We start from the raw sequence: 21,290 nt of genomic DNA, 5'->3' as shown, positions 1-21,290 counted from the left end.
GCTCTCCAAGAAAGACCTAGGAAGGAGATCCAGTTCTAGGGCTTGGAATATGCAATAAGATTAGGTATGCCTAGAATCAGGATTCCCAAAATGAGATAGGACCTATCAAGAAGCTTTGCAAGATGATCTATTGCTTCAAAATAAGTTTTCACTATACTTGAAAGACCTAGAGAGGGCCCACACAAGACCTAGGATTCAAAAATTATCGTGGGAGGAGTTTCTTCTTAATGCTTACTAGTTCTAGATCGTAAAAGGGTCTAAAATGATTTATTCCTTCGAATGCTATGCGCAAATGACCCTTAAAGAAGACCACCTCATCCAAGACGCTCAAGATAGGCTTCCAAAGACATAACTACGACACAAGTTTTCTTGAAAACTAACTGTGGGAATTACACCAAACTTTGAGATTCACTAGAGGAGACACCAACGTAGATTCCTATCTAAACGGATTTGAAAAATACCTTGAGATTCATTAGAGGAGACACCAATGTATATTCCTATCTAAATGGATTTGAAAAATACCTCCTCTAATGAATTTCACAGGGTGCCCTAGCTAGGTTGTCTAGGAAAAGGGGCCGAAAATTTTGGAGAGAAAAGAGAAGGAAAGAACAATGACCACCAATTTTACTTGGACCAGTGCCTTGTTCTTGGGCTATGGAATCTATGATGATTACACCAAACTTTGAGATTCACTAGAGGAGACACCAATGTAGATTCCTATCCAAACAGATTTGAAAAATACCTTCAGATTCACTAGAGGAGACACCAACGTAGATTCTTGTCCAAATGAATTCGAAAAATACCTCCTCTAATGAATTTCAAAGGGTGCCCTAGCTAGGTTGTCTAGGAAAAGGGGCCGAAAATTTTGGAGGGAAAAGAGAAGGAAAGAACAATGACCACCAATTTTACTTGGACCAGTGCCTTGTTCTTGGGCTATGGAATCTATGATGATTACAGATTTGGCCAAATTCATCTTCAAGGAGGTCAAACAACGATGCCATAGCAACCAATCTTCAACAAGTACCTACTCAACATCTATGACTTTTCATGGAAAAAACTAAATCCCATCCACTAAGAACATTCATCTAATATCATGTAATGAGTAACATGTGCGATTTGCAATAAAACAATCCTTCACAATGATATTCAATAAATTGGGGCACACAAGATTTAGCTAACTGCAATAATTCCACACATTAGACATTATTCCAATGAAAATCTTGAACAAAATAGAACTTACAAGATGACAAGAGATATATCCAACAATACATAAACAAGTAGCTCCAAGAAAGATCGAAATTTCAACCTCCAAAGATATTGAAATGCATCAATAGAATCTCTAAGTAGCATCCAAGGAAAAGTGTGAAATTCTTCTAAGAGAGAAGTTCCAAGGGTTAATGATGATGATGATCTCTCTCATGGGAGAGATCTCTATTTATATAATCCTCTACCTAATTTGAATTAGCCTAATAGCCCCTACAATCGTTGAAATAATGTGCAAATAACAAGTCCTTGGTGACAAGCCCACCAAGTAGCTCATAAAATGATGAAGAAGCCATCCAAAGTGAGCCGAAATGATGAAATCATGGTGTAGAAAGGTCATTGGAGGGCCTCATTGAATCCTCAAGGTGCCATGACGCAAGAGCGCTCCATAAATGATGGACAGGGGATGGCCCCTAAGTCTCTATGTAAAACATCATGTGGTGCTCCAAAGTGGCTTTGGGGCACAAGTAGTGGTCTCATGGGTCTCCTGATGAAAGATAAGACTGTAGACTACTCCAAATGAGGGCTCTGAAGATGGTGCTTGTCATTCCATGTCTCAACAATACGACAAACCTCCTATGGGCCTCAGATTAGCTGCCAAACCTTGTATACACTGCTAATTCAGTTGGGGGCACTACTGGTCCAAGCCCATCATCTCACATATATGTGGGGCAATGAACAAGTTGCTAAAGGTGTTGACGTTGCTCATGGTATGAGATAATACTCTCCCACATGATGGAAACTCATGGCTCTCATCGCACCCCCTACAAGAGTACATATGATCATCCGGTGGGCTTAGGCCCCAGTTTAGTTGCTCAGCCCATGCTGAAACCACCTGCCAATCCTATATAGGATCCAATATGTCTCCTCACCTTCAAGTACGATAATTCATTAGTGCATCTAAGTGGACCAAGTTTGTTAATCAAGGGCACAAATGATACTTCAAAATGGGCTTCCATTCCAAATTTGGGCTTTGAACATGTATTACCTCCCTAGGTAGGATGGCTAATAAACAACCCCTAAAGGGAAAGACATGTACAAGGTACATCCTCCAAATGATAGGGGTCATGTGAATAATGAAGAGGTGGATAGGGACACAGGGATCTCAAGGCCAAATGCCATGGGCTCAAGGGTGGTAATGATGAGAGAAGTCCACATATTTAAGTGTATGAATGTAGGAGGAAGCAATCGTGGTACATGAGTTACCCCAACCTTTATTTTTCCACCCTTCTTCATTTTCCTTTTGCCTTTCCTTGATTTTTATTTTATTAAACTACTCGGGGCTCCAGGGGATGAGAGCATGCTGTGTATGATATAAACAGTGATTACTCCTTTAAGGTGGGGCAGTTCATCACCCACTAGAGGTTGGGACATGCATGGGTTCCTTAATGATGCAGGAGGTCACTAATAGGGCCCCTAGGAACCAGAGTGATGGCCATAATGATAAGGGATAGAGCTCATGTTTGGTTTTTTCCCACACGATAATTTTATTGTCCCGGCCATATTTTGCATTTTGTGGTATTATTTCCTTTTGTATGTGGCCATGATATGCTTTTATCTTCTTTTTTTAGGTGCATCAACCTCCAAAGCAATGTTCCAGGCTCGACCCAAACATGTGGACAAGGGGAGGATGTTGAAGAAAGTGTAACTAGGTTCGGTCTTTCATAAATGTAATTTTGATCTTTGTACTTGTAAAAGAAAAGAATTATTATTTTTGTCATTATCAAGAATGGGTTCTTGCCCATTTGATAGGTCAAGCACGTGTTTAAGTGCTTCTAGCAAAGTCAAAGAGTCAATGTAATTATTGAAGACCCATGTGGGCGTGTTACAATATGTAATCATATGTATTAGAGTAAAAGAAATATGTTATGAGTGATCCTCCAAAGCAAAGACAAGCGTCCTCTTCAAGTCGGCTCAAAGAATGAATTTTGATGCACTTAAAGTCAAGTCGGCCTCACTAGCTCAAGTCGGCCCAAAAGAAGGAACATGCTCCTATATATAAGGCCATTCGACTTCACAATTAGACCAAGTGATCTTTGAAATCAGCGAAGAAGAGAGACAAGAAAAAGGTGCGAAAAGGGAGCAAAAGGGTGCTTCTAGGGCAACAAAGAAGGAAAAGGAGAAACCAAGTTTGGGAGGATATTTTTTTAGGGCCTAATTATGTCACACGTACGAAGAAAGGAGTGTTGTTCTGCAGTCACATCAGATCCACAAGAGCAGCAACTTAATAGAGCTTGTTTGGGCTAAGAAGAGACTCCAAATAGGCCTCCATCCTAAGCAAAGGAGGTCCCACATCTAGAGAAGGAAGGGAGAAAGAAAAAGTATCTATCTCAAGCCCTAGATCAGCCACACGTGCGAAGAAATCAAGTCAGCAATAGCGTTAAGAGAGTTAGCCTCTACCTCAGTAATATACCAGAAGAACCTCAATTCTCTAGTCCAAGTATCAAGAAGAAGGAAGATTGCCAAGAGAAGGAAAATAAGGCACCAAAGAAGAAGTCTCTTAGGAGACCTAGGGTTTATGTAGTTGTTAGAAAGATGGCGAAGGAAAGTGCCATCAATTGCCGGAAGAAGTGCGAAGGAAGAGATCAAGGCACAATGCAGAAGAAGGTTTTAATTGAAGAACATAATGGAAGGTACAAAAGAGAGATTGTCTTGTGCTTGGAGGATCTACTGGTCAAGGGTCTAGGGTTTGGCATTTGTCAATTGAAGCTTCAATTAGAAAAATTTGAAGAAGGGTTTTCCTCTCTAGAAGAGAGAGGTTCTGCCCTAACTGAGAGCCAACATCTTGTTCTTGTCTCTTTTGTTTTGGTAACTGTTTGATGAAGTAAGAGAACACGCTCTAATAATAAAAGCGAAGATTGTGCTAATAAGAAAAAAGAGGAAAAAAGGAAGAGCAAGGATTGGGGAGCAAGAGCATGGTGCAGCCTGAGCGAGAGGAACCAGATAGCGGGAGCCTGGTGCAACCTCCGACACTGGTAGGAGGAACCCGGGGAGCGCATAAAGAGCCACAGCCAACCACGAGACTATGAGTAGCTCCAAAGCCATGGCCCCATGAGGGTGGCCGTGAAAAGGAAACACCCTTGCCACCTGAGCTAGCTACATTCCAGGATTTGGTTACAGCATGCAACAAACGGCGAGCAACCGAAAACCAGCAAACATTTGTAGAAAAATGGAATCCATCCCCACAGTTGCTCTGCCGACTGAAGAAACCTGCAAAGCGGCATTAAACCTAGTAGAATGAGGGCTTATTGGCCAGTTCACAGGTTTATGGCCCTCGCCTAAAGCGATAGAAGCCTGGGTGCAAAGGAACTCGCGATCACTGGTCAAAGAAGGAATAAAAAGCCATTTCGTCAACAAAGGCTTCTTTGTATTCGTATTTGAAGTAGTAGAAGACAGGAACCTCATATTCATAAACGGCCCCTATTCCATGAGGCCTCAAGGTCTCTATCTAAATCAATGGACACCAGACTTCGATCCGACTTAGGATGTGCCCTCGGTTGTTCCGGTCTGGGTGTGATTGCCCCATCTACCTCTACACTCTTGGAACCCTAAATCCTTAGAAACCATAGGCAACAAGCTAGGCAAATACATCGACTGAGCAAAAACAAGAGACCAGTACTCCTATGCGAGAATTTGTGTAGAAGTAGGCCTAGAGGAAGGTCTCCCTAAAGCCATTAAACTCATGGTGGCTAACTGGACACACATACAAGTGCTAGACTACGAGCAACTCCCATTTAAATGGCCATTTCGTCAACAAAGGCTTCTTTGTATTCGTATTTGAAGTAATAGAAGACAGGAACCTCATATTCATAAACGGCCCCTATTCCATGGGGCCTCAGGGTCTCTATCTAAATCAATGGACACCAGACTTCGATCCGACTCAGGATGTGCCCTCGGTTGTTCCGGTTTGGGTGCGATTGCCCCATCTACCTCTGCACTATTGGAACCCTAAATCCTTAGAAACCATAGGCAACAAGCTAGGCAAATACATCGACCGAGCAAAAACAAGAGACCAGTACTCCTATGCGAGAATTTGTGTAGAAGTAGACCTGGAGGAAGGTCTCCCTAAAGCCATTAAACTCACGGTGGCTAACTGGACACACATACAAGTGCTAGACTACGAGCAACTCCCATTTAAATGTCGGCACTGCCATGGCTATGGGCATTTTGCCAAGCATTGTAAAAAGAAATCAGAGGATGGAGCTGAGAAGGAGAAAGGAGATCAATGGACTCAGGTTCAAAAATCAGGACCAACTAAGCAGAGCAACAGGAACAAAGGGAAGGTCGTCTCCACTGGGAGGGTTGCTCCTCCTGAAGCCCAAGCAGAAGGAAGCTCAGTCCCACCAATAGCAGACATATCAACAAATCCCTTTGAAATACTCAGCACACTAGAAAAACTCCAAGATCCAACAGATAAAGAGGTTGAACAGCAGGCTAACAACATGGAAGAAAACAAAAGGCAAGAGGAATCAGTCCCTCTCAAAATCGCATCCCCAAAAGGTGCCTCTAGCTCCCCAACCTATGCAGATATGACAAGAAAGAAGTCCCCTGAGATATTGGGATCCTCGGAAGATGAAACATCTGAGAGGCCCTTGAAAAGAGTGGGGAGGAAATCTCACAGAGAGGCCAGAGAAGAAGTAGCAGAAAGACAAAAAATGCAAGGCAGCCAGGCCACTATAGAGATGTCTATTAGCAGAAATACTAGAACCAGGCCTCCCAAGGGAGGTGCTGCCCCAACCCCTACCAGTAATAATGCAATTATTCTCTTGGAGTTGCAGAGGACTGGTGAACCCATCAAAAGCTAAAGCAGTCAAGAGCCTATTAAAATTCCTGAGATCCTCATGCTCCAAGAGACTAAAATAGAAGGCGAAGCCCTTCTAGAACTCAGTAAAGTAAAATGGAAAACAAAAGTTGGAAAAGCGGTAAGTGCTAGAGGTACATGTGGCGGGTTAGCCACTCTCTGGGAGGCTGACAAATTCTAGCTCGAGAGCTCCCTTTAGACACAACACTGGATTTACACCGAACTCCAACGCCCGTCAAGTAAGATAAACATTGCACTCTTTAATCTCTATGTACCTGTCCCTTATGCAGAAAAGGAACAATGTTGGCAAACTTTGACTGATTTTTGGAAGCACACTCCCTCAACAATATAATTATTGCCGAAGACTTCAATCTAATCCTAGACCCAAAGGAAAAAAGAGGAGGAACCAGCAGCAGGGACCGCTTCCTTCCCTTAGTGAAAAACTTGATTCAACTATGGGATTTAATGGATTTCAAGCCAAAAAAAGGGCTATACACTTGGACAAATAACAAAATAGGGGAGGAGCATATTTCAGCCAGGCTGGATAGCTTCCTTCTTCAGAGTTCCTTTCTCTCCGAGAAGATGATCATCTCCACAAAAATTCTGCCAAAGTGGAACTCAAACCATAAACCCATCCTCCTTCTGCTGGAAGAAGAAGAAAACCTGGGACCAATCCCCTTCCGGTTCAGCCCACTATGGGCAAACAGAGAAGGGTTTTTGGATACAGTGAATAAGGCATGGTCCATCCATGTTCTTGGATCACCTAGCTATGTTTGGGAGCAAAAGATAAAAGCCACCAAAACAGCCCTGGAACAATGGATAAAAAAGCCTATAGTCTCTCCCACTACCCAACGAAAACAGAGCACTAAGCACCTGGTGGATCTCCAAATGGGCTTGGAGATTCAAGACATAACCAGAGCATAAATTCATAGTGAGCAAGAACACCAAATCAGCACCCTCCGAACATTTAGAGAAGAGGAAGAATATTTGAGGCTCAAGTCACACAATCACTAGCTTGTGTCTGGAGACAAAAATACAGCCTTCTTCCACAAGCAAATTCGAACCCACCTTTCTAGAAACCACATTGTTGAAATCACCTAGCAAGAGGGGACTATTCTTAAAGGCACAACTCTGATAAAAGAGGCGGCAACCTCTCATTTTCAGCAGTTGTTCAAAGAAGAAGGTGCGTAGGATGATGAGGAAGCTCACGACTTCCTCAAGCATGTTCCAAGGATGGTTAACGAGGAGGACAATGCAACTCTCTTGAAGCCATTCACTGAAGAAGAAATTAGCAATGTCATATGGAAGATGGAACCAGACAAAGCCCCAAGACCTGATGGATTCTCAATACACTTCTATAGACTCTGCTGGGACATCATCAAGGTTGATTTGTATCGAATGATCAAAGGATTCCTACGAAAAGCCAAAGTGGGAGGAAGCATAAACTCCACCTTCCTAGCCTTAATTCCCAAAGAGGCCAACCCGGAGACATTCAACAGATTCAGACCAATCTCGTTGTGCAATGTGTCCTACAAAATACTCACCAAGTTACTTGTTAATAGAATAGAGCCTCTACTAGACAAAATCATCTCTCCCAATCAAGGAGGGTTTGTCAAGGCAGGCATATCCTGGACAATGTGATACTAGTGCAGGAAATCATCCATTCCAGCCATCAAAGCAAAGAGCAAGGTATGCTCATCAAACTAGATATGGTGAACGCCTTCGATAGATTAAGACACTCCTTCCTGCTCCAAGTTCTTTCTACATTTGGTTTTAGCTCTGAATTTGTAAAATTGATAAAAGCATGCATTGGAGAACCTTGGGTAGCCCCTCTAGTAAATGGTAGGCCAATAAACTACTTCAAAGCTTCGAGGGGAATCAAGCAAGGCTGCCCTCTGTCCCCCTTCCTGTATATTCTGATGGCAGACTCCCTAAGTTGAAAGCTCACAGATGAGAAGCTCAACGGGACACTTCCTGGCATTAGGGTGATTCCCAGAACAACCCCAATCAATCATGCCTTGTTCGTCGATGACTCTATCCTTATGGGAGGAGCCTCCATTAAAATAGCAAGAGCCTTCAGTGGAGTAATCCAAAGCTTCTGCAGAGTCTCCGGAGCTATGGTCAACAAGATAAAAAGTGCAGTGTACGGCTGGGCGGTAGACCAGCAATCTATACTCAGGATTGCCCAAGCCCTAGGCTTCACCGGATATGTCTCTTGGGAAAAATTCAAGTATCTTGGCCTGCCTTTAACCTTGGGTACCACTAAGGCCCCTCATTGGATGGAAATTATCAACAAAATCAAGGCAAAAATGACTGCTTGGGGCGGACAGCAGCTTACCATAGATGGGAAGCTCACTCTGGTCAAGTCAGTTCTCTCATCCCTTCCTATCTACCAGGCTTCATTCCTTTTAGCTCCAAAAATGATCACCGAACAATTAGCAAAGTTGATTCAGAATTTTCTATGGCAAGGAGGAAAGGGGAACCAAAAAAAAATCATATAGTAAGCTAGGACATAGTGAAAAGGCCAATATCTGAAGGTGGACTTCAAGTAAGAGATCCTGTGCTGGCCAATTTGACAATGGGAGGGAAGATCCTCTGGAAAATCTTCTCAAACAAAGACACCTTGTAAGTCAAGTTCTAACTAAAAAATATCTGCACAGACTCCCAATAAAGAATATGGAAGGAGGAGCTTCCCACAAAGGAAGCACGCTGTAGAAGTTGTGCAGCCAAGGCTGGAAATTCTTCAAAGATCAGCTCTACAGAATTCCAGGAAATGGGAAAAGAATTAGACTGTGGGATGACAAGATCATGGGTCTCCATCCCCTAAATCTTGCACCGAAAATAGCAGACTTGTGTAACTGGCTCATCCAAAAAGGTATCTACAAACTTACTGACATATGCACATGGGATTCAGCAAGGAACTGGAGCAACTGGGCCCTCCATCGCCCCCCTGAATGGATGCTCCCTCAACTCCATCAATTATTAGCTAAACTCACTAGTCTGGCTCCTGTGCATCTCCACTCGAGGGACAAGTGGGGCTGGGGGAAGACCGAAGCTTGCTCAGCTCGGTTGGGTTTTGCAGATCTACAAGAACAACAACAGCACATCCATACTACAAAGCTTTGGAAGCATGTTTGGGACCCATTTGGGCTCCCAAAAATCAACTTCTTCTGTTGGACTCTCATGCACAGAAGGACCCTCACTGGGGACAACTTAGAGAAAAGAGGAATCATTGATCCACACAAATGCCCTCTCTGTTGCAAGGACCAGGAAACGATCGATCACCTATTCATAGACTGCCCCTTTTCTCAAGAGGTCTAGTTGCAAGCAATTATGGGGCTCAACGCCCAAATCCCTCAGCAGTCTTCAGTTGTTAGTCTTTTCGCAACTTGGAAAGAACGCTATCCTCACTCTTTGAATAACAACTCAACATGGACTAAAATCTGGAATGCAATCCCAAAATATATCTCTTGGGGAATCTGGTTCGCTAGGAATGAAGCCATCTTCAACAATAGACTTCAATCCACCAACACAATGACTGGCAAGGCCAAAGCTCTGCTGCTGGAAACTTTTGAAAATAGACCACATAAGTCAGACAAACCCCTACTCCCTGAAGAGCTAAGCTGGCTAGGTGAATCCCTGAGATGGGCCAGCATCAAAAAGAATATCTCCTTGCTTAGCCACAATCCAAAGTGGCATCTTCAGATCTCTGAGGCGAACTTTAAAAAATGGTGGAAAAATCAGGGCAAAGTCACGATTTTCTTCGACGGAGCCTCCAAAGGAAACCCAGGGATATCAGGGGTAGGAGGATCAATTTACTCCACAAATGGACAAATTGAGGACAGCTTCAGTTGGGGCCTAGGTCAGAGCACCAACAACCAGGCCGAGATCCTCGGACTGCTCAAAGCATGTCAACTAGCTCAGAGGATCAGGGGGGAAAACCTTCAAATCTTCGGGGACTCTGAAATCCTGATTAAAATCCTGAACACGAGCGACCAACTCAATAGCTCTACTCTAAACAAGACCCTTGAAAGAATAAGAAAGGTGACTCAAAACTTCACATCCTGCTCATTCTACCATGTCTTGCGAACTCTGAACAAGGAAGCTGACATAATGGCTAACAAAGGATGTCTTCTAGCTCAAGGTATGCTGGTAAAGAATGATGAAGACGCTGAAAGGCACCCAATTCGTTAACAGATAAGGAAAGCTAATCATGGACAGAATTTCGCAAAACAAAGGCTGGCACAAACTGACTTTCACTGACAAGAAAGAATGGGTAACTCCTCGATGGTCTAACATTGTGCGAAGTCGACAAGCAATCAGTTTTTCACATGGGCTAGCAGTGTTGGGTGTCTTAACAAGGCGCAGAATTGATTTCAATCAGAGGACAGTTTTGAAGGACGCGATGCATAGGATCTGGGTAGGGGATGATCATCGCCGCGCGTTGGAAAAGGTGGGGTGTTAATGACGTGGGGAGTGGTAAGCGGTTTACATTGCACCGCTTCTGGCTGTTGGGCAGTATTTCATGAATCGGACGCGATGTACCCCAGGGCTTGATGCGTGGCAAGACAAAACCACCCATATTGCGCGCTCCTAAGGTGTTAAGGGTCGAACAATGAGGGACGCGATAAGCATCGAATCTGGGCGGGGAAGATCTGACGATTATCGCACGTTGTATATGGAGGGGTCTTAACCTTGTTGTGGGGTCAAGTACGGATGAGAAGCTTGATATATCGGAGGTGGGGACAGGTTAAGGGACGGACAGTGAGGGACGCAATAAGCGTCGGATTTGAGCGGGGATTGATCTGACAATTATCGCACTTTGTAAATGGAGAGGTGTTGATTACGCTAAGAGTGGTAAGCGGTTTTCATCGCACCGCTCCTGGCTGCTGGGCAGTATTTTATGAAACAAACGCGATGCATCTTAGGGGCTGACGCGTGGCAGGACAAAATCACCCATATCGCGCGCTCCTGAGGTGTTAAGGGTCAGACAACGAGGGACACGATAAGCGTCGATCTGGATGAGGTAAGATGTGGCGGTTATCGCACGTTGATTATGGAGGGGTATTAACATTGAAGTGGGGACGGGTACAGATGATAAGCTTGGTAACGGAGGGGGGGACAAGTTATATATTAATACAATTTAATATATGCGGGATTTGTATTAATTGGACCATGGATTAAAGTATATGCAGGAATTAACTTAAGTCGGGAAAGTTTCAAAGCAACAAAGAAAAGCAGAAATGTAAGACAGGACACTCATATGCCAAAAACAAAGCAAGGAACACTCAGCCATGCCAAAAGCGTCAAAAGCAGCAACTAATTTCTGATACAAAAGCCAGAATATGAGGACTCTATTAAGCCAGAAATCTCTCAATTGACTATAATCAAGGTTGTTTGGCCATGCCCAACCTCTTCTTATAAATAAAACTCAACCGTTTCTGTTAAAAAAAAAAAAGAGTAAAAAGTACCTCACAAATAGTTATCATCGTCAGAAGAATCTCATCATACCTAGATGCCCTAGATTCTTCAACATGGTATCAGAGCAAAGGTGACACATCAAGGAAGGGCATCTCAAGAACACACAAAGGTTGAAGCATCAAATCTACAAGCAAGGATTCCAGATCCATCAAAGACGAGGATTACATCTCCTCTCCTAGACCCATCAAGAAGGACTACCATCTTGGGAACAAGGAAAGAAGTAAAGCCTTCCATCCAGAGGCATCTACAAGAAGGTTCATCCAAGAAGGGTTTACATCAAAGGCTCATCATCTTTAAAGGAAGATACGTAAATCCAAGCCAATCATTGAAGATCTCCAGATCTACACATTGAGAAATTTTCATCAACAAGCAAGTCTCTCACAAAGCACCTTGAAGGAAGCATCTTAAAGAACTCCAAGATCCAAGAAATCAAGTCATCAAATCTTCAAGGGAGCAACAAGATCTCTTCATCACCAACACTCTCAAGTATTTTTATGTCCTCTTCTAAAAATATCAAAATGTCATTTTGCAAGGAAAGCAATAAATTGGTTGGGACTGCTAATTTCCTTGCATGGAAAAAGAGGACTGATCTACTTCTAAAAGAAAATGAACTTCTGGACTACATCAAAGGGAGTGTAGCAGGAACAAACTCAAGCCCTAGCAAAGTATAATAAGGATGAAACAAGGGCACAAAGGATTCTAATAGAATCCATCAAGGACCCTCTCATTCCTTATGTTTCCAAACTTCAAACATCTAAAGAAATCTATGATAAGTTAGTGGATCTATTCTCAATTAGTACAACAGAAGAAGTGATACCGTTGCGTAATGAACTATATAAAATGAAGATCTCCGAGGAAGAAGGAATATCTCCCTACTTTATGAAGGTCTTTGAGATGAGAGACCAACTGCAAGAACTAGGAGAAGTTATGTCGCGTATAGAAATGACAATTGTGGTGCTCAATGCATTATCTGAGGAATGGGGCAACTTCACATCAAGTATATATGCCAAGAAGGAAGCTACCCTGTTGAATGAACTTTGGTCTCTTTGCAAAATTGAGGAGACTAGACTCAAAGCCAAAGATGATGTGGAATCAAAGGAGCACACATTTGTTGCTATGGCCAAGAGAAAGGGGAAATTTGCCCAGTTTGGTCCACAGAGAAAGGGTAATAGAGATATGTCCAAAGTCCAATGCTTTGGTTGTCAAGAATATGGACACTATAAGAGGGATTGTCCTAAGTTCAAGAAGGACAACAATAAGAGGAAATAAGAAGAAGCCCACATTACCCAAGAAGTGAAAGAAGATGATAAGAAGCAGAAGAAGGAGGACCCTCCGAATCTTTACTATGATTGAGATCAACTTCTTCACATTAGTCTTCTTTAAAGTTTTGGGTATCATAGGAACATGTAGCAGTAGAATAGAATGCATGGTTTATGGGAATGACATCTTCAGGAATATGGGAGCATCATGTAGAGACAGCTCAGATAAAGATATTCATGTAGGAAGGGTGAAGCCATTAGATAACCTCATCAATGCATAAAGGAATGATCATGATCAAGAAGAATCGTCTTAGAAGGCCACTATCATCAGCAGAAAGGAGCATTTGCAGGATTAGGACTATTAGGATCCTCCAGTGAAATCTTCAATAAAAGGTTCATGACTTCGAGGAAAAGGAGATGTCTCGATAAGAAATCCACTTATGGGGATTCAAGAAAGGATGATATGTAGGCAAGGAAAGATGTAGCAAAGCAAAGGAGATTGAGGTAATCTCAATCTAGGAAGTTGTGAAAGGACGCTGAGATGATCAAAGAAAAAACTAAGATGAGGTATGTATGCATCTATGTTTTCCAAGTCATGTCATCATTTGTATTAATAAGCATTGGGGAATTGCTCTGGTAGCATGGTCAAGGACAGGGTAGATCTCTTTCATTGAAGGAAATGCATGAAGGCATGGTCAACAAACTGGTAAAAGTCAACATGAGAAATGACCTCATATAGAGTATGAGGTGGTTGACTAAGAAACCTATAAAGAAGCATATAAGATAAAGAGATTTGGGATGAAGGGACACCATGAACACTAGGAATCAACATCCGACAGATTTGTTGAAGGCATCTAAGAGATTTGGGATGAAGGGACACCATGAACACTAGGAATCAACATCCGACAGATTTGTTGAAGGCATCTCCTAGAAGAAGGCATGAGAATTCTGACAAAGGAAGGAAAAGATCAAAGGACCCTTGACACTTGAAAAGGCCTTGGAGATGTGGAACATGCAGGATGTTGATGATTCAAAGCCAGCAAAAGATGTCATGATGAAGAGCCATCTCAAAAGGTACTATTTGATTTAATATTATGTTTTGATTTCTTGAATAATATTTGGAAGATTTTATGCAAGGCTACTGGAACAAGGGTTGTAAGTACAAGTACAACTAGCATTCATGTGGTTGATGGAAATTCCTGAGAGAAACATGATGAAGAAGTCGCCATATAACGAAGGTTCCAAATATGTATCTGGAAGGCCACTTTCCATGAAGAAAGGAATGACATGACAAACCAAGAAGGAAAGTGATTGATGGTTGATGCCCTACAAAGAAGAAGCTCGACTGAATTTCATGACATCAAGGAAAGAAAGTGATCAAGCAACTGAAGGACCCACAAAGAAGGTTGTTGATGACAAGGAGAGTCCCTGGTTCAAAGGGAGCTCTAACAAGTCCCTGGTCAGAGGGAGCTTGGGTACATTCCTTCATAGGAATGGATATATCTTCCCTAGTTGAGAGGGAGAGATAGACACAACATTCTTGTCTTCACTTGGGAAGAAAGAATGGAGGATTGGTAATCATCTGGCATCCGTTGCTCTTTGAGGATGTGTAAGGCATCCAAGAGAAGCGCAGGCAAGAGGACCGATATTCTTTGAGGGCCGAGAACCCAAGATAAAAATAGTCCTGGAAGGTCATACTCAGAGAGACAATGATGAAGGTGTCTATAGTCATTGGTCTCGCCAACATTGTGCTCTGATCTATTGAGAGATAGAGTTGTCATTCAAGGCCTTGCTGTGGAAACAATGTTGGTTACTATGATGCTATAACAGATGGATTGCCAATTTGATTTCTCTTATGTGAATTCTTCAGATTGAAAATGGCCAAACACCTTGTAATGATTTATGAATACCTCCCTAGTTAAGAGGGAGTGTTGAAGAAAGTGTAACTAGGTTTGGTCTTCATAAATGTAATTTTGATCTTTGTACTTGTAAAAGAAAAGAATTATTATTTTTGTCATTATCAAGAATGGGTTTCTTGCCCATTTGATAGGTCAAGCACATGTTTAAGTGCTTCTAGGAAAGTCAAAGAGTCAATGTAATTATTGAAGACCCATGTGGGCATGTTACACTATGTAAACATATGTATTAGAGTCAAAGAAATATGTTAAGAGTGATCCTCCAAAGCAAAGACAAGTCTCCTCTTCAAGTCGGCTCAAAGAATGAATTTTGGTGCACTTAAAGTCAAGTCGGCCTCACTAGCTCAAGTCGGCCCAAAAGAAGGGACAAGCTCCTATATATAAGGCCATTCGACCTCACAATTAGACCATCAAGTGATCTCTCAAATCAGCGAAGAAGAGATACAAGAAGAAGGTGCAAAAAGGGAGCAAAAGGGTGCTTCTAGGGCAATGAAGAAGGAAAAGGAAAAACCAAGTTTGGGAGGACTATTTTTAGGGCCTAATTTTGTCACACGTGGGAAGAAAGGAGGGTTGTTCTGCAGTCACATCAAATCCACAAGGGTAGCAACTTAATAGAATTCGTTTGGGCTAAGAAGAGACTCCAAATACGCCTCCATCCCAAGCAAAGGAGGTCCCACATCTAGCGAAGGAAGGGAGAAAGAAAAAGGGTCTATCTCAAGCCCTAGAATAGCCACACATGCGAAGAAATCAGGTTAGCAGTAGGGTTAAGAGGGTCAGCCTCTAACTCAGTAATATACTAGAAGAAGAGCCTTCTCTAGTCTAAGTATCAAGAAGAAGGAAGATTGCCAAGCAAAGGAAAATAAGGCACCAAAGAAGAGGTCTCTAAGGAGACTAGGGTTTCTGCAGTTGTCAGAAAAAGAGCGAAGGAAAGTGCCATCAATTTCCAGAAGAAGTGTGAAGGAAGAGATCAAGGTGCAGTGCAGAAGAAGGCTTTAATTGAGGAACATAAGGAAAGGTACAAAAGGGAGACTATCTTGTGCTTGGAGGATCTACTGGTCAAGGTCTAGGGTTTGCCATTAGTCAATTGAAGCTTCAATAAGAGAAATTTGCAGAAGGGTTTTCCTCTCTAGGAGAGAGAGGTTTTTCCCTGGCTGAGATCCAAACTCTTGTGTTCTTGTCTCTTTTGTTTTGGTAATTGTTTGATGAAGAGAACACACTAATAATAATAAGAGAAGATTGTGCTAATAAGAAAAAGTAAAAAGTACCTCACAAATAGTTATCATCGTCATAACAATCTCATCATACCTAGATGCCCTAGATTTTTCAACAAAGGAGTTGTACCAAAGCCTTGTGGACCTAGTGGTCATGTGGACTCAGAGGGGTAAGATGATGAAATAGGGAATGTAATGTGCGAAGTGAAAAATGTGAAACGGGAAAATGAGACTGTGCTACCAAAATCGGGGTTTCCCAACTAGTGCTCTTGAAGCTATAAGCCAATAGGGGAGATCCTACGCGACTAAGGTTGAGGATTACCCCCCCATTTAAGGTGAGAGAACAAGACTACAGTCAAAACCCTTCTTTCTTCCAAGTCACCTAATAATCCATACCCAAGTGTGCCCAAGGAAAAACAAGCATAAACACCCAATTGCACAATGAAAGACATACCTTTAGGATTGGATGACCCACCTTCAAACATACGCTCTCGACAAATGGGCAAGGGGACGTATGACTGGCTCAGGGAACGATCATCTGGCACAACATCAGCTACGTTGGTGGCTATTAGGGGTTGTTGGCTGTCGGCTGAAGAAAAATCTAGGAGCAAAATTTCTCTTATGTGGTCACCCACTGGTGGTGGGTAACAATTCCTTAACCGGAATTACAAAAACATAGGTTGAACCACCACGTGCCACAAAACCAATAAAAGTGAAAACTGTGTCAAAAACCACCAAAAATGAACACAAAAAATTGACCCAAAAAAAATTTCGGGGGTGCTATGCCCAGTGCAATGTACAATGCATGGAGGTAGTCATGCAAAAAATATAACACATGCCCAACACTAATGGCACGAAGTTAATACAATATGAGTTGTAATAAGTAGTTTTTCTATAGTAGTAGAAGATATATGACCCATGGTCGTTCTGGGATGATTACAGTATTCTTGTTTCATCAACATCTCTAAAAACGCTAATCTAGAGTTGTAAAAGTTTCGTGGAGGCATCATAGATAGAACTTACCTTGCAAAAAGCCTTGAGCCCATATTTATGGATAGTTTAAGATCCTTTCACACGTGGCATTTTGAATGACAATTGGTGTTGCTTAGGCATTTGCCTATGTGCATAAAACTCAACTAGTATTTTGGATAGAAATTCTGCAAGTGGGAATGTTCAAAATGGATAATGAATAGTAGTACAAAAAGACATGCAACTAGATCGTTACATTGATTGTATGGTGCGTAAGGTGTTGATCTAGGCTTCCATACTCATATGTTGATCTATGCTCTATGAAATTAATGTTATACTGTAATTGGAAGAGGGACAAGAGAATTTGAATGTTTGGGTAGATATCTAAGTATTTTAACTATCTTGTATATCTATCAACAATAGACTTAGGCACACTTCTAGTGGCCAGTGGTATAACCTAACTGAGGAGGTTGTTCCAAATGATGAAAAATATTGATAATAAAAGTTTGTGAGCACAGCTTCGAGGGTTAGCTCAATTGGTCATGTCCCCATCATTAAAGCACCTTTGTTATCGAGAGGTCACGGGTTCAATTCTCTCGACACTCTGAAGGTCAGGCTCCGTGGTTGAGCTGGCAGGAAGTTATCCCTTTGGGTGGATTTGCCTAGTACAAATATTTCATGGACATAGTAGTCACCGATCTCCCGAGTCCATGAACCACATAGAAAAAAAATTGTAAGCACAACAAGGTATTTCTCTTTATTCATTTTGTTGGAATTGGTGAAAGAGATCAATTTAGCCTTTTAGTTTGGAAGGGCACATGTAGAGACAACTTTATAGAGGTTAGTATTCCTTGAAGACTTTATTGCACACATTATGGAGGTACATGACACTTGGAGAGTGATATTTATTATTTCATGGATTTTACTTGATCAAAACCCTAGGTATCTGCATTGTTGAGGTTCCTTTTTCACACATCATTGATATGACTGCTCACTTATGGAGGTTTGTTGCACATTCCGTTAGGATTTTTTTCTTTTTGGAAAGCACTAAGAAGGTTGCATTTTTAAAAGGATACTAGGAGGACACAACTCGTGGTTGAAGCCTTGACAATGAAAAAGTTCTAACTCATCCCACTATTGTAGTGTTATTTTTTGGAGGATGTAACTAACCAATCCATTATTTTACTATTGTTTAACTTGTCTCATGGTGTTGGTTACTTGAGACCATTATTGTATTGTTTTCCTAACATATTTTATTGGTTATTCTTGTCGAAGAAAGTGGATCTCAATAAATCATTGCTACTTTTAGTAATGAAGTAGTGAGGTTATTGTATTGTATTTCTTGGAGAAATTAGTGGATTTATAAAAACAATTCATATTTTATTGTAAACAAAGATGGAGCTCCAACCTGTATAAGGGTTTGCTCTCTTCATTATTTCTCATGATTAGATTTGTGTAGAAATCCCTTGGAGCCTAAATGAATATCTATTGGAGACTTTTGGAGGATCCATGAAATTATCTTGTGGGTGAGGAATCTCTTAGATCTATATTGCTTTCCTCTTGTTGTAGAATCTCTCCATGCTCTATTGTGTTATCCTGGGAATGTTGTTTATGCTACATTATTTATCAAGGTTTGGTTAAATGCACATATATTTCATTTCGGTAAAACAAAATCTTCGTAAGAGTTGGATGTTGTTTGTGTGAGTAATGTCCTTAATTTTATTTCTATAATTTGAGACAACAGGGAAAATGCAAATGTAGTTTGTGTCTTAGCCATATTGTCCTATTTCCATCATTAGATATTGCCCAATGGAAAGACACTATCATATACTCCTTTCATCCCCTTTATTTTCCCAATTCATTCAAAATTGTTTTGTTGGAGTTTGCATTTCATATCACTTTTGAGCTCATGGCCTAAATCCCCAACAAGCTTATCTTAGGGAACCCCTCCCTGAGTTGAAAGAGAGCCAACCTAAAGTGTAAAAGAGAGTTGGTAAAGTGACAATGGCCTCGCCCTGAGCTTTAGTACTTTATATTAAGAAGTTAGGGATTGTGTGATAACATTTTGGCACTGTCGTCAGGAATAAAGTCCACTTCTTAGAAAACAATTGTAGCTCGGCTATATTCTTTGATGAAGGTGTATTTGTTAAAATCATATTCTCATCTTGGTGACTCCATCAGAAAAATTAGGTCTTTCTTCTTCATATATTTTTGAAGACTTTGTACTTATAGGATGAAGTAAACAATGTTGTGAAGGCATTGAAGATTCACCTTGGTGACTCCACTTTCTTGGTGTAAGGTATCATATTGTATTTTTAGAGTTTATATCAAGTTGTGTGTTTAACTGAAAAATGGCACCATGGGAATTTCAAGAATTGTATCCTCCTATTGATACTAAGAGAATTTTTGGGTACTCAAATAAGCTCCCTTTTTTAGAGTAAAATTTGAAATTTTGATAGTGATGCTCCTTTTGCTACTCAACATATCACATCATTCTTGAAATTTGTCTCAAAGCTCAATCTAATACATAAGACTGTTTTGATAAAGCTATTTGTATATTCCTTAGAAGGAGATCCAAATAGTTGAATCAAGTATTGTTGTAACCCAAAAAAAAAATATGTAGTTTAATCAAATATCGTTGTAACCCAAAAAAAAACTACGTTCTTTTGCAAGTTTGATCAAAATTTTTCTCAAATGTTGAGGTTCTCATTATAATAAGGAGGAATATGAAAGGATTTTTAAAAAGAAAATTGACAACCCTACATGGAAATGAGAAGGCACTTCACGATCCCATGGAGGTTGAAAGAAATGAAGAGAATATTGATCAATAGGTTCCTCGTGTCCACATGTTAGGGCAAGAGCCACCAATATATGGAATTTTGATGACGATTTTGAAGGCAAAGTACCTCGAGACTCCATTGAATACCAAACACATGAAGAACACAGAGATGAAGAAGAGCAAGAGTCACTTCATGAGTCCATTGAAGAGGACGACATTAATGAAGACGTAGATGGTGAGAACATCCAAACTTCCGTCTCTCTTCTACACAAAAAGAAGGGAAGGGTTTGATGAGTTGCATTCCTTTTCAATTTTTTGTCCATTGAAGAGGACGACATTAATGAAGACCTAGATGGTGAGAGCATCCAAAGTTCTGTCTCTCTTCTACACAAAAAGAAGGGAAGGATTTCATGAGTTGCATTCCTTTTCAATTTTTTGAGTTTTGTGATGCAACAGTTGATGATTTGGAAAATGAAGAGCTTGTAAAGAAACCCTTGGATTTGGTTAATCTCTTTATTTTGATTGAAAATATGATAGCAATGAGATCAAAAATATTGATGGTATTTTCCTATTCAAATATGGATGATAACAGTTTTAGGGTGCAGGGTCGAGATTGCAAATTTTTGGTCCTAAGGACACCCTAATATGGTGAAAAAGTGTAAAAAATATTTCATAATACATAATCAACCATATTGTCTCACTAATAAAGCTAATTAACTGATGCAGAAAGACACAAATATGCAGTCCAGCCTAAATACAAGCCCTGCGTATTTTTCACCTATATCAATACTACTACCTGTGGAGGCCAAATGAGTGTCCTGGTAATTTTGACATGGACAATTAGTACTAATATCTATGGCCTGAAAACCTAATGCAAATTTGCCATTAAATTTATTCAATAACAAAACAAAGCAAAATCTCACCTCCAATGTAGATGCAAGAAGGCAATTTTTTTCGGAACCAGCCAAGTTATTGAAGGCCTTTTGTAGCATGGGCAGAGTCCCAAAGTTTGCCACCCGTAGCTCTAAATCCTTTACCTCCTGCTCTTCAGGAGACATACGCTGGATAGATGGAGAAATCCCCATCTTTTTGCTGCCTGGTGCTTAACACTAGATTCGACCACGTTACAAGCGAATGTATCTGGCGGATCCTTCGGAATTAAAGACAAATTCCTCTAATCTTCACTATCTTCTACTGCATTTAGTCTCCTCCCGGCCTTTGTGAAAATACGCAGAAAGGCACTTAGTACGTGTCACGGGACCTTGCAACGTGTCACAATAGCAAATTGGGTTGTCCTGCAACGTGGCGTAGAGAAATTTACCCTAAGGAGGCAGTGTGAACAGATTTCAGCAACACTGCCCCTCGTATGGTTGTAAGTGCGAATTCCATTCCGGTTTAAAACACCTCACCTAACGACTGCCGTAGATGTCATCCTTTTGAGGGTTTTTATATATCTAAATTCACAAACACCTGCACTTAGAGAAACATTCAAGTTGTCCAATTGTGCAGGACGGAAATGGATTAACAATTGTTTTAAAGGTTTAAATATACAAAAATTATGTTCTTATTTATAAGTTTGAGGGAGAATTTCAGTTGGTGGGTGGATTGGTA

General features: G+C 41.1%; 1 protein-coding gene across 2 annotated transcripts in view; it reads right to left on the bottom strand.

The window, feature by feature from the left end:
- Positions 1–21,164, bottom strand: part of LOC149213440 (uncharacterized) — a 42,157-nt gene extending 20,993 nt beyond the window's left edge. The window contains exon 1 of one of the 2 annotated variants that reach the window (XM_089392001.1): positions 20,603–21,164. In XM_089392001.1, coding sequence (XP_089248127.1) covers positions 20,603–20,764 — 162 coding nt within the window. In that variant the 5' untranslated portion in view covers positions 20,765–21,164. The remainder of the gene's footprint in view (positions 1–20,602) is intronic. The other variant, XM_089392002.1, reaches the window with a different exon arrangement.
- Between the last annotated feature and the right edge of the window lie 126 nt (positions 21,165–21,290).

The sequence above is a fragment of the Pinus tabuliformis genome, chromosome 1_1 (genome assembly GCF_031772625.1).
Source record: "Pinus tabuliformis cultivar Carrire ecotype Pingquan chromosome 1_1, CPIR1, whole genome shotgun sequence".
Lineage (NCBI taxonomy): Eukaryota > Viridiplantae > Streptophyta > Pinopsida > Pinales > Pinaceae > Pinus > Pinus tabuliformis.
Note: the sequence above shows the minus strand (reverse complement) of the source record. Positions and strands in the feature narration are given on the sequence as shown.